Raw genomic sequence first — 12,941 nt, 5'->3', positions numbered from 1 at the left:
TGTGTGTGTGTGTGTGTGTGTGTGTGTGTGTGTGTGTGTGTGTGTGTGTGTACATATGTGGGTGCATCTGTGTAGGTGGATGCCAGAAGTTAATACTGTCTGTCTTCCTTAATCACATCTTACATATTGTGAGACAGGATATCTCACTTTAATCCTAGAGCTCACGGTTTGAGCTAGCTAGCGCCATGTATGGCAGCAAGAGATAATTAGAATTGGAAAGCCAATATTCATATTCATACCTTAATGACATGCTTTGCCCACTGAGCCATGTAGTCTAAGTGTCCCTCCCTTCCACTCCCTTCTCTGTTGTCGGGGTGTTGTGAGTGTATCTGAGACAGTCTCACTGTGTAGTTCTGGCTAGCCTCAGGCTCATGGAGATCCACTACCTCTGCTTCCCAAGTGCTGGCACTGAAGGCGTGCCCTACCGTCCTCCTCCTCATCTCTGCCTTCTAACAGAAACTCCTCCCTGCCTTTCCTCTTATTCTGTCCATTCTCTTGGCGCCTTGATTTCCATGTACAGTATTATCATACCCGTCTCTCACTGAGGGGAAACATAGCTTCTAAGAGTGAGGTATATACGTTCTTGTGTACTTTAAAATACTGGTAAAATCTGTTTTTCTCATCCTCCCTCCTTTTTGTTTTTGTTTTCGTTTTTAGGAAGGAAGAGCTACCGTTAACCAGGATACAAGATTAGACAACAGAGTCATTGACCTTAGGGTATGCCTCGTTTGTTTGTTGATAAGCTTATAGGCGGGGTACCAGAAAGCTGATGGCCACTTGCCTGTGTGTAAGTGTGATGCATGACACAGTGCCTCTCTGAACGACCCTCCGCTAGAAAGAGCTGCCAGGGCCAGGGGCAGGTGAGCACTAATTCACAGGGGACCGAGTTCTTCGTTTGAAAATAACACGGGAAGGTAAGGCCAGTGTTTGGGCGGCTGCTAGGTGAAGGTAGACAGCAAGTGGAAACGCTCCTGTTAACTTCACTGCAAGATGTGAAAAAGGTTGAATACAGTTAGTGCAGCCAGGCAGAGACAGGCCTTATGAAGTAAGTCATTGTTATGGTTTACACTGTCATCTCACAGGGCTTCTGTTGCCCTTTTGGTTTAGGGCAAGTGAAAGAGTTCAGTGGTTTCATCAGTGGTTTGTCATCTTTCTTTCTTAATGTTTGACCACATCTTCCTGCTTCAGTGTTCTGTCTCAGGCTCAGGTTCTTTGCTGCCCCGGGTTTTTTCTGACTTTGATTCTTCTGCAATTGTGAGTGTCCCCTTATAGTATAGTACACTTAGTGTTCCTTCTATTTGCTTTCTGTCTTTCTTTTTTTAACCTTCTCCATTTTAATTTATATTGGGGGGAAAAAAATCTAACCTCCTGGTACTACCTAGAAAGCTCAGGGTTTTTCATGTATTTTGGCCATGAGAGTTAGATATACTGTGTTTGCCAATACTATTTGTTCAACATTATTATTGGCATGTACTACAATTCGGCCCAGAAAATATTTGTTTGTGGTGTTGGTATTATAATTTAAACGTATTGCCACCATTGAATAATGGGAGTTTTGCTGAGTGCAACACCACAGCCCTTGATCCCAGATATTTGGGAGGCTAAGACGAAAGGATCACTTAAACCCAGGATTTGACCAGGCATGCTTGTGTGCACCAGCAATCTCAGCATTCAAGAGACGAGGCAGGCAAGTTCAAAGTCCGCTTGCATTATATAGGCAATTAGAGGTTATCCTTGGCTGCAGTGATGAAACCCTAGCTCAAACACAAATAAAAGAAAAAGGAGTTGGAGGCCATCATGGGCAAAATAGTGTGATCTGTGGGAGGAAAAGAGGGATGGGAAGGTTTTCATATTAACATCCAGGTGACTTTTCTTGAGAAGTTGGAGGTCCTAACAGTGCTGGGTCATGTTGACTAAAATACTTGGTAGGGTGTGTTTCCAGCACTTGCTCCTCTTGCCAAGGCTCATTTTCAAGCCTTGTCACGGAAGCTGGCAAGTATCTGCAACTCCAGTTTTAGAGGATCTAATAATGGCCCCTTCTGACCTCTGAGGACAAGGTACACATATATACATTCAGACAACCCCCCCCACACACACACATAATAAATCTAAAAAAGTATAACTTTCTAAAAGTGTCATTAACAAAACCATGGAATCCTGAAACACTTAGACAACAATTAGTTTGTACTCAAGTGTCTATCTTCTTTTTCAAGTATAAAATGAAAATCTGTATTTTAAAGAATTTTTACACCCGTGTAATACAAACAATTTTCTTGGCAATGTAGTTTGCATGCCAGCATTTTGGAATTTATGACATTACAGTTTTGTAGTGTTTCTAAAAGTGGAAATATACAATATTTCTGTGTGTTAAGCAGATGTATGCTTATGCTTTGCAAGTTATGTAACTTGCAAAATAAATTCATGTGTTCATGATGATATTACTAAAGATGCACCATTTAAGGTCTAATTTAAAGGGAAATAATGTAATAGGAGTGAAACCCACAGTGACAGAAATGAGTAGAGGCAGAAACAAAGTAATGCTGGTTTATGTGAGCAACAGAGAGAATGTTGGGAGTGCTGGGTGCATCGTAGGTGATTGCCATTATGTCTGACATTTTGTAACATAGATTTGGATGGTCTGAGGTAGTGCAGGGAGTGCCCTGAGTGTGTGTTAACGGCCTGAGTCAGTGTCACAGGGACGCCTGACCACCCAGTCTCCACCTGCAGCACCTTTGTCGTGTACGGCAGCGCCCGCCTGCTCGAGAGGCCTGGCTGCGCTCTACCTGAGCTCTGCTGAAGTCCCTCACTATAGTGATGTAGGTGCAGCTTTGCAGCGACTCCAGTCTTTATTGAGAGGCCACTGTGCTTGCTGACAGACTCTGCATTAGCCTGATTTTTAGAGATGGCTTCTACCCGGCTTTCTGTGACAGAATGAATGTCTTCTGACTGCAGTGCTTGAAACGGGAACATTTTGAGATTTTTTTCAGATTCAGGAATATGTAAATGTACAAAGTGAGCTTCTCTGGAGATGGGACCAAAGCCTAAATATGAAATTCACTTAATATATATGTGTGTGTGTGTGTGTGTGTGTGTGTGTGTGTGTGTGTGTGTGTGTATATCTCCTGAAGATAATTTTATATGCAGTATTTTAAATTATTTTTTTACATAAAACTTAGTCTTAAGGTGTGAATTTCTCTGTTTATAGCATCATGTCAGTGTTTAGAAAGGTTCATGTTTTAGAGCATTTCACATTTTCAGATAAAGAATGTTCATCACATTGATCACATTTCTCAGTCCAGCTTCACGAAGTCTCTCTAAACTCAGAAACAAACCGTTAACTGGCAAGAAGTCTGTAGCCTCTAAAAGCAAAAGCTAGAGTGGGATCTGTTGAGGCAGTAATTGAGGGGTTTTTGTTTGTTTTAAGCCGCAAAATGAACACAACAGAAGAATAATTTATTGTGAGAATAGTGAAAAACTCACTACCATTAACAGTTTCATTGTAGACTTGGGTTTGTTTGTTTTTTTTTTTTTTTTTTTTGTCGTTGGTTGGTTGGGGTTTTGTTGTTGTTTTCTGTGGTTGTTTTGTCTTGTTTTTTGTTTGTTTTAGTTTTTCAAGACAGGGTTTCTCTGTGTAGCCCTGGCTGTCCTGGAACTTACTCTGTAGGCCAGGTTCTCCTTGAACTCAAAGAGATCCACCTTCCTCTGCCTCCTGAATGCCAGGATTAAAGGCGTGAACCACCACCACCACCACCACCACCAGTTGACTCAATTGTTTTGTTTTTGTTTGTTTAATTCTCCCTCTTCACACTTCAGATTCTTCTTATTAACCTGCCCTCTTGACCTGTTGTTTTGTTGTTGTTTGTTTGTTTGTTTGTTTGAGACAGTGTCTCCCTGTTTAACTTGCTTTGTAGACCAGGCTGTCCTGGAACTCAAAGAAATCCACCTGCCCCTGTCTACCAAGTGCTGCAATTAAAAGCATTCACCACCACCACCACCACCACCACCTAATAACATGACCTCAGGGAAACTAATTCTGTATGTACTGAGTCTTGCTTTTTTTCCCCCTTTATTTTCATCTTGTCTGATAACTGCTGAGTTATCTCCAGCCCCTAAAATAGTCCATATTTTTAAGGAGTTGACAGAAGTTTTAGTTCTCTTTAAATATTATTCTACCTGGAATGACTGTTTGACCAAAAGTCAGGAAACTCCCTTTACTGTTGCTTAGATTTTAGTTCCTCCACATTGTCCTCTTATGTCCTAAGGATGCTTTGTGAAGGAACACTGGTCGCTGAAGCATGATTCTACAGTTGACCTAAAGTTTCTCAGGCTCTGCTTTACTCTCCTGAGTACAGTTTCTCTTGCAGACAAGCTTCCACACATGGATATTCAAGCTTGTTAGTGGTAACTTTTATGTCTTGAGTACAGAGACAGCGGTGTGCATTCAATAGTAAGTGTGGTCCTCCTTGTAAGAAATTTTGCCCACATTAAGACAGGGTTAATGCAATAATCAAAATAATTGAGGGTTTCCTTTGACATGTTTTCCCACTGCATTTGAAGAGCTCACACGTTTAAAATGTGAATTCTGATTGGCTCTTCTCACCAGCCTCATTCTTCACTGTGGCAGTCCTCACTCCCTGACCCCTCAGTCCTCCTACCTCAGCCTGGTATTCCAGGTATGCACTACTGTAATCATCTCGAACCGTCTAAAAGGCAGAATCTGCCAGAGAATAATCTCTACTGTGTTCAGTTTCTTAGTGTTGTTTTGTTTTGTGTTTTGGTGTTAGAGACTAAGCCCAGGGCCTCGTGCATGCCAGGCAAACCTTTTGCTGAGCTACATTCCTGTTTTCTTCTTTTTAATACAAGTTGAACACAGGACTTTGAGTATGTTAGCATGCTAGGCAAATGATACAGCCCTGAGCTATACACCCAGTTCATTCTTTCTGATAAAATAGGTGCCTGTTTTTCCAGCAGTGAACAAGTGCCTGGAGGAACCTAATGCAACAGGGAGCTGTTTTTTCTTGTATGTAACATGGATCCATTTTCCACATATATTGACAGACTTGTTGATATAATCAGAAAGCCAAGAGCCGGGTTTGATATGTGGTGGGGTGTATTTATTTTTTGGTTTTTGTTGTTTTGGGAGTTGTTTTAAATTTTGGTTTTTGTTTTAAACATAATTAAGTTTAGTTCTGTTTGCTAAAAGAAATTAACAGCTCTGAAGTACATTAGAGGCCCTTACAGAGTTATGTTTCACTGCAGGGAATTGTGTCTCCATGTGTGTAGCAATATAGTGACTTACTCTTTGATTTATACATTGCTAGGTTTTGAAAGCGGACCGGTTTGTGGTGATTGAGTGAACCAGTGTTTTCTTAAATCACATAACACAACAAGCAAGTAAATAAACGAGCACGAGCAAGTAAATAAACAAGTAGAGTCACACATCATCCTCTCCAGTATGAATTTAAATGTCTAAAACATTATAGAGGCTTTAAAGAATATATGTCCATTGTTTTGTGAGAAATTATGAATTTATGCTTTGAATTTGAATCAATAGTGCTTAAGTATTCCCTGGTTTGGGGTAGTGACATGGTTCAAGGCGTAAGGGACCTGCAGTTAAGCCTGATGACCTGAACTCTGCACCTGGCTCCCACATGGTAGCAAAGGAGAGCCAGCTGCCACAAGTTATCCTTTGACCTCCACACTTCAGATGTGGCTTGTGCACACAAAATAAACGTAAAAAAATAAGTCTCAAGCCAGTGCTGGTGACGGCATACACCTTTACTCCCAGCACTCGGGGAGGCAGACGGGCAGATCTCTGTGAGTTCAAGATCGTCCTGGTCCACAGCGTGAATTCCAGGACAGCCAGGGATACAAAGAGAAACCTGTCTTGAAAAAACAAACAACAATAAGCTTCAACCTCCTCCTTTCTTGTAAAGGAGATGCAGAGTGGCTATTTGGTCCTTAGTGTCTGCATCAGAGTATGGTGCGTGCCTAGGCAGGAGTGAGGTGAGGCCGTAGAGCCGTTCATTGAAATGCCTGAGTACCAACTCGGCAGTCTGTGGCTACTCTGTGGTTTGAGGTCGGGTATCTTAAACATCTACGTTGGATATAACTCTTTTTCTTTAATGTATTTTGCAAGACTTGATAAGAAACTACTTCTTTTGACTGGAGCATAGATAATTACTAGAGAGCTCTCATAATCAATCTTGATTGAATTCGAATGTAAACAAAGGGAGCTGCGGTAATTGAGGAGGTAAGGGGAAAAAGGAAAGAAAATAGAAATGGTAACAGCAGTAAGCTCCTAAGGGCTGCTTGCTGTAGGCTTTGTGTGCTTATTGTGCGTCAGAGTTGTGAAATGCTTGTGCCTTTTGTGTATTCATTTTCGTAGTTTAATGGGACAGATGCATGGCTATCTACAATTAGTATGTAATTGATGATTAAGATGAACATTCATACTGTCTTTGGAAACTTTTCATTCCATGCTAAACTCTTGGAGTATTTGTATGCTATGTAAATATGGATACAACTCACTCAATTGGTTGTCTTTAAAAACAATCCTCAAGAGAACCTATAAGCAAGGTGTTTGATTAATTGTTAATTACTTTTCTCAAATGGAATTCTTACAAATTAGAGTGTGTGTCGGGAAGCATTTGTAGTGAGAATGGTTTGGTATGCTCATGTATATTCACAGACTGCAGCATGTCTCATCACCTTCTGGCTTGGGTTGTTGTGTGTTCCAGCTTCTCTAGGACAATTGGACTTAGAAACTGTTGAGAACAGCAATAGTTTGACTTGCTCCTGCTGATTGCTTGGTGTGCCAGATTGATTTAAGTAGATATTGATGCTCTGTTACAGACATCAACGAGTCAGGCCATCTTCCGTCTCCAGTCCGGCATCTGCCATCTCTTCAGAGAAACTTTAATTAACAAAGGTTTTGTGGAAATCCAAACTCCTAAAATTATTTCAGGTATGCTTCATATTGTACCCTATAATTAAAAAATAATAATTTTCCTAGGTGTTGCTTATATTAATTTTTTAAATGGAATAATCCCAAGAGTCCCTTTAAGGTTCAGTGCTGTGATTTGCGGTCAGTAATGCCACCGTCTACAGTGTTCCGTAGTCTACCCTCGAGGTGCTTTGTGGTAACGATGAGGAAGTGAAGCAGTAGCAAACCCAGCACAATTCCTGCGGTTTAAGTTAGGCCACAGGTATTTTTATTATGTAAATTTTTTTCAAAATTGATGCTACAGTTTACTTTTATAAAACTTCTTTGTAAAAATCACTAGATATTTGTTGATGTCATTCTTGCATGAGAATATTCTCTTAATTGTTTTACCCTTTTGTAATTGCTGACATAACACTTAAAACATGTGTTACAAATATCATTCTAGCTGGTCTTGCTGGCAAACACCTTGTTTTTTCTTAAAGATTTGTTTGTTTGTTTGTTTGTTTGTTACTTACACTGCATTCTGCCTGCATGTATGTCTGCAAGCCAGAAGAAGGCACCAGATGTCACTATAGATGGCTATGAGCTACGACATGGTTGCTGGGAATTGAAGTCAGGACCTTTGCAAGAATATCCAGTGTTCTTAAAAAAAAAACATTTCAGGGCCGGTACACAATGGCTCAATGGGTAAAGGAGCTTGCCACTGCTGTCAAGGCTAGCAATATGTTTTTTAAAAATATCATTCATGGGCCTGGAGAGATGGCTCACTGGTTAACAGCCCTTGTTGCTCTAGTTCCAGGAGATCCAATGCCATCTTCTGTTCCCTGGTACAAGTTGTGCACATGATATACATACCACATGCAGGCAAAACAATATACATACGATAAAACGAATAGCAGCTAGTTATAGATAAAAAATTAAACGTTGCATTTTGTGACAATTAGAAAAGTGCTGGGCATGTGGTACACACCTTTAATCCCAGCACTCAGGAGGCAGAGGCAGGTGGAGCTCTTGAGTTTGAGGCCAGCCAGGGAAATGCAGAGAAACCCTATCTTGAAAAAACAACAACAACAAAAAGATATAAAATTGTTTGTTGGCTGTTAAAAAAGGTAGTTAAGACAGCAGCCTTACTTGATGAGACCCTGTCTCAGAAAAAATGTAAGGAAATAAGAATATCTTTTGTCCTTTTATTTATTCATTTAGTTTCAATAGCATTAAAGTAATAAACATGAAGTCAATTCAGAAAAGGGAATATTTATCTGCAATTCTTAATTTTTCTAGGTTTTCTTTTTTTTTCTAAGTCAACTACTTTTTAAAATTGAGAATTTACATGGATTAGCATACAATTGGTTATGATAATACAAATGTTTCTATTTCAGCTGCTAGTGAAGGAGGAGCCAATGTTTTCACTGTGTCATATTTTAAAAATAATGCCTACCTTGCTCAGTCCCCACAACTGTATAAGCAGATGTGCATCTGTGCTGATTTTGAGAAGGTTTTCTGCATTGGGCCAGGTGAGATATTGTCATTTATATGCTTATTAATTGTGTAATTATATTGAGTTAAATAATTAGTAGAGTAGTTATAATATTAATAGTATAGTATAATAGTAGTTACATAGTAGTGTAGTAGTTATATAGTATAATACTCATAATATTAGAAATAATAGTAGAAAGTTTAGATACTTTGAAAGCTTAAATCCTTTTATCTTCAGATTACACAAATAATAGAATTTAAGAGCCAGGGATGCAGCTGGCTTAGTGGGAGAGCATTTCTTAGTGTATGCAAGTTTCTCAACTCAGTTCTCAATTTTTTCAAGGTAGAAATGACAAAGAGTGTGTGTGTGTGTGAGTGTGAGAGAGAGAGAGAGAGAGAATCTCATTTCAAAAAGGCGTGCTCTGAGGACCATCCATGTGTGGTGATATACAGCTTTAATCCTAGGACTGTGAGGCAGGTGAATCTCTTGAGTTCTCAGGCTGGTGCTGGGAATCAAACCTAGGTCCTCTAGGAAGAGAAGCTAGTGTTCTTAACTGCTGAGCCATAGCTAACAACCAGCTAGGAGTCCAGTTCCAGGGGATTTGATGCTTGCTTCTAGCTTTTGTGGGCATTGCATGTACATGATGCACAGATATACATGCAGGCAAAACACACACACATACACATATATATTAAATGAAATATTTTTTAAACTTAACCAAATTATTTTATTTTTGATAGTTAAATGAAGTTTAAGCTTTTACTAATAGAGAAATTGGCCCAAATTTTAAATGTTTTAATTTTCTGAAATTATCAGCAGTTATTTGCTAGACATGTATTGTATACATATTCTTAGCTGGGTGCCTTGTCCGTAAAAGAGTCAGCAGCATTCACCAAATGCTGATGGGCATCTTGGCAAAATGCAGGTTCTAGTAGTATGTTTTGGGTGAAGCCTGAGACTTGGTTCTCACAAACATCCAGATAACTGTGGTACTCCTGGTTTACAAGCCATGTCTTGAGCAAAAGGAAACAAATGTTATCCCCACTTCTGGCACTGAATAAGCCATGCATGCATAGGTCAGTCACATGAATTACAAAGTAATCCCATGATTATGTACCCAAATGACATCATCTTTAAGTCTGTGTCAGGTAGCCATGTGGTGGCTTCATGCCTGTAACCCAGTAGCACTCAGGATGCTGAGGCAGGAAGATTATTGTGAGTTCCAGAGAGCCAGGGCTACTGAGTGAGACCCTATCTCAAAAGAACAAGAATCAGAATGTGCTGTACAGTTGACAGTGAGTGTAGAAAGACTGTTTGCTGGAATCACCATGAAAGAAAATTCAAACTAAAGTGGGCTTTAAGGATGTAGTAGGATATGAAAAAACTGAAATATGTTCTAGTCAGAATGAATAGGATGGGTAAAAAGCATGGACAGAGAAAACAGAAGCACAAGTTAGAAATTGGAGTATAGGCTAAGACTAAATTGGAAAATATAAGGTTTGAGACTTTTGTCATTTGCCTTGGTTATGGTAGTCTTTTGGGAGTCTCCCGGCAGTGACGTATTCCAGGTACACTACTGTGGCAGTGGAGTGAAAGATGAGGCGAGCTGCTCTGGAGGATTGCCGGGAGGGGTAGGAGCATAGGAGCTGGACGGGCAGCTGCTGGGAAGTGTATGATGTTAGTCCATTTACGCAGTTTCGTTTTTCTTGAGCTGTATCTTAATAAAATGGAAACAAACTCACTATATTGGTCATAATTGAATCTGTTTTTAATTATTGAGTTGATGCCTCAGGATCTTGCATTCCCTGGGGGTTCCCAAGAGCCTCTTATTAATTTGCATTTGGTTCTGCTTTTATCTAGGACTTGGGAGTTTGTAATGAACTAGCTGTGTAGGAGAATGCTGAAACAGATGGCTTGTCAGTGTTCTGTCTCTCTAGGAGTGGGGAAATAGTACTACTTAGCCACTACCAAGTAGAAATCTGCATTTAAGTTTTCAGTTACCCAAGACTTAAAATACTGTGCTGTTTTTCTTTGGTTAACTTAACAGTTTTCAGAGCCGAAGACTCCAATACCCATAGACATCTGACTGAATTTGTTGGTTTGGATATTGAAATGGCTTTTAATTACCACTACCATGAAGTTGTAGAAGAAATTGCTGACACCTTGGTGCAAATATTCAAAGGACTTCAAGAAAGGTTAAAATGGCCTTAATTTCGAAACAATTGTTTTTTTATTTTGTTTGGCTTTTTTCTGTTGGGGGAGGGGTGGTGGGGCAACAGTTTGGAAACGGCCTTATTTCTGTATTTTACAGGTCATTTAGAAACCATTTGTTTTTCTTTGCATTGTAATTTGGACTGTGAGGCTTGTGCCATATCCCACTTGTGTTTATGTTGCAGAATAATACCCAGATGAGCACCATCAATGACTCAGAGCTTTGAGAGGCATGAGTAGGTGAACAGCCCAAGCGGCAGTCATTTCCAAATCAGTGACTATAGGTGTGGCACACGCTGTAGTCCCCTATGGGTGTGAGGACCTTTCTTTGTTTCTTAATTGTGCATCTGTGAGGCTGTGTGCATGTGACTGCGAGTATCCAGAGTTTAGAAGAGGGTGTCAGTTTCTCTAACACCGGAATTAGGGTAGCTGCGAGCCGCCTGGTGTGGGTGCTGAGAACTGGACTCAGGGCCTCTGCAAGGGAAGTCTGCTTTTAGCCAGCGCTGCATCTCTCCAGTGCTTGCTTTAGAATGTTTGTAAAATTAGGTCCAGCAAGTCTCGCGTTGTCAGTCTACGGTCAATTCTTATCTCTGTTTCCCTTCCCTGTATTTGAAGTAAGTCTCCTATCATTCCATCCATAAAATTTTAGGAAAAATCTAAAGTGTTGTTGTTGTTGTTGTTGACAGGGTTAGGGTTAGCTGCAGAGAACTGTGTTTCTGTTGTGAAGAATGCTTGCTTATTTTCTGAGACTCTGATTACCCTCACACCTGTGATCCTTTATGTCACTGTAATCTTTTTATAAAACATGAAACCAAGAAATGGAATTAAATGTTTTAAGTACGTTAATTTTTTGTCAACTTTTTTAATTTTTTTATATTAATTACAGTTTATTTACTTTGTAATAAACTGTAAAGGGGCTCCCAGCTGTAGCCCCTTCCCTCATTCCCTCCCAATCCCCCCCTTCCTCTCTCATCTCCTCCCTGTCCCTTTCCAAGTCCACCGCTAGGGGAGTTCCTCCTTCCCTTTCATCTGACCCTAGCTTATCAGGTCTCACCAAGAAAGGCTGCAAGTTAATTCTTAATTTTATAATGCTTTTCTTGATATAGTCAGGGGTTTGAAGACTGAAATTCTATATTGTTTATAGTGACCTCTTGTGGAAGAAATATTTAACATTTTATTAACTAAAGCATTTAACATACAGGTTTCAGACTGAAATTCAAACTGTAAGTAAACAGTTCCCATGTGAGCCGTTCAAATTTTTGGAGCCAACGTTAAGACTGGAATATTGTGAAGCTCTAGCTATGCTTAGAGAAGCAGGAGTTGAAATGGGAGACGAGGAAGATCTAAGGTTGGTCCCTGCTTTTTCTTTTAACTTCACTGCTTAGGCTTAATGTGTTTCACCTAACTAATAACTTTTATTAACTTTGGTACTTTGTAGAATATTACTTTACATAATAAAAATGTGAGCGTTATATGCCTGTGCTTCAATAATTTTGTCTAACTTCATTTTTCTCCCTGTTTATTACTCTGTGACAAATGTAGGAAGCAAACCTGTTGGCACAGGCCAGTAGTCCCAAGTACTCAGTAGGCAAGTGGCTTGCTAATTCAAAGCTGGCCTGGACCACAGAACAAGCTCTGGGCCAACCAGAGGAGCTTAAAGAGACCCTGCCTCAATGAATGAGAAGAAGCTGGCAGCACTAGGAGAGGCAGAGGCAGGCGGATCCCTGTGAGTTCAAGACCACCCTGGTCTACAAAGTGAGTCTAGGACAGCCACGGCTCCGAAGAGAAACCCTGTCTCAACAAACCGAAAAAAGAAAAAGAAAGGGAGATCTGGAAAGATGGTTCTGTGGATAAGCGTACCTGCTGTTTTTGTAGAACAGATGCAGACAGTCACAACAAATTAAAAAATGGTATTATAGAGAGAGAGCGTTGGAGAGGTGTCTCAGCAGTTAGAGCACTTGTGCTGTTTCAGAGGATACAGGTTTGGTCCCACAGGACACAGGGGACCCATGGCTTTACAGGGCGCTAGGCCTGCGTGTAGTGCGCATGATACGTACATGCAGGCAGAGCGGCCACACACAGACCAAAGTGCTTTAAAAAGTGTTTCATAAGCTGGGCGTGCTGACGCATGCCTGCGGTCCCAGCACTCGGGAGGCAAAGGCAGGTGGGGCTCTTGAGTGCCAGGCCAGCCTGGTATATGTGGTGAGATCCAGGACAGCCAAGGCTATGAAGAGGACCCTGTCCCAAACAAACAAACCTCGTGTGTGTGTGTGTGTGTGTGTGTGTGTGTGTGTGTGTGTGTGTGTG

The 12,941-nt window shown here is 40.5% G+C and overlaps 1 protein-coding gene across 3 annotated transcripts in view; it reads left to right on the top strand.

The window, feature by feature from the left end:
- Dars1 (aspartyl-tRNA synthetase 1) overlaps positions 1-12,941 on the top strand; it is a 51,553-nt gene that overhangs the window by 32,072 nt on the left and 6,540 nt on the right. For all 3 annotated transcript variants that reach the window (XM_055602269.1, XM_055602261.1, XM_055602277.1), the window contains exons 7-11: positions 658-717; positions 6,856-6,967; positions 8,326-8,460; positions 10,471-10,618; positions 11,836-11,982. In XM_055602269.1, the coding sequence (XP_055458244.1) occupies positions 658-717; positions 6,856-6,967; positions 8,326-8,460; positions 10,471-10,618; positions 11,836-11,982 (602 nt within the window). The remainder of the gene's footprint in view (positions 1-657; positions 718-6,855; positions 6,968-8,325; positions 8,461-10,470; positions 10,619-11,835; positions 11,983-12,941) is intronic.

This window comes from Psammomys obesus, unplaced genomic scaffold, assembly GCF_907164565.1.
Source record: "Psammomys obesus unplaced genomic scaffold, mPsaObe1.curated_primary_1811, whole genome shotgun sequence".
In the NCBI taxonomy this organism is placed as follows: Eukaryota; Metazoa; Chordata; class Mammalia; order Rodentia; family Muridae; genus Psammomys; species Psammomys obesus.
This window is presented reverse-complemented; position numbering and strand designations above follow the sequence as displayed.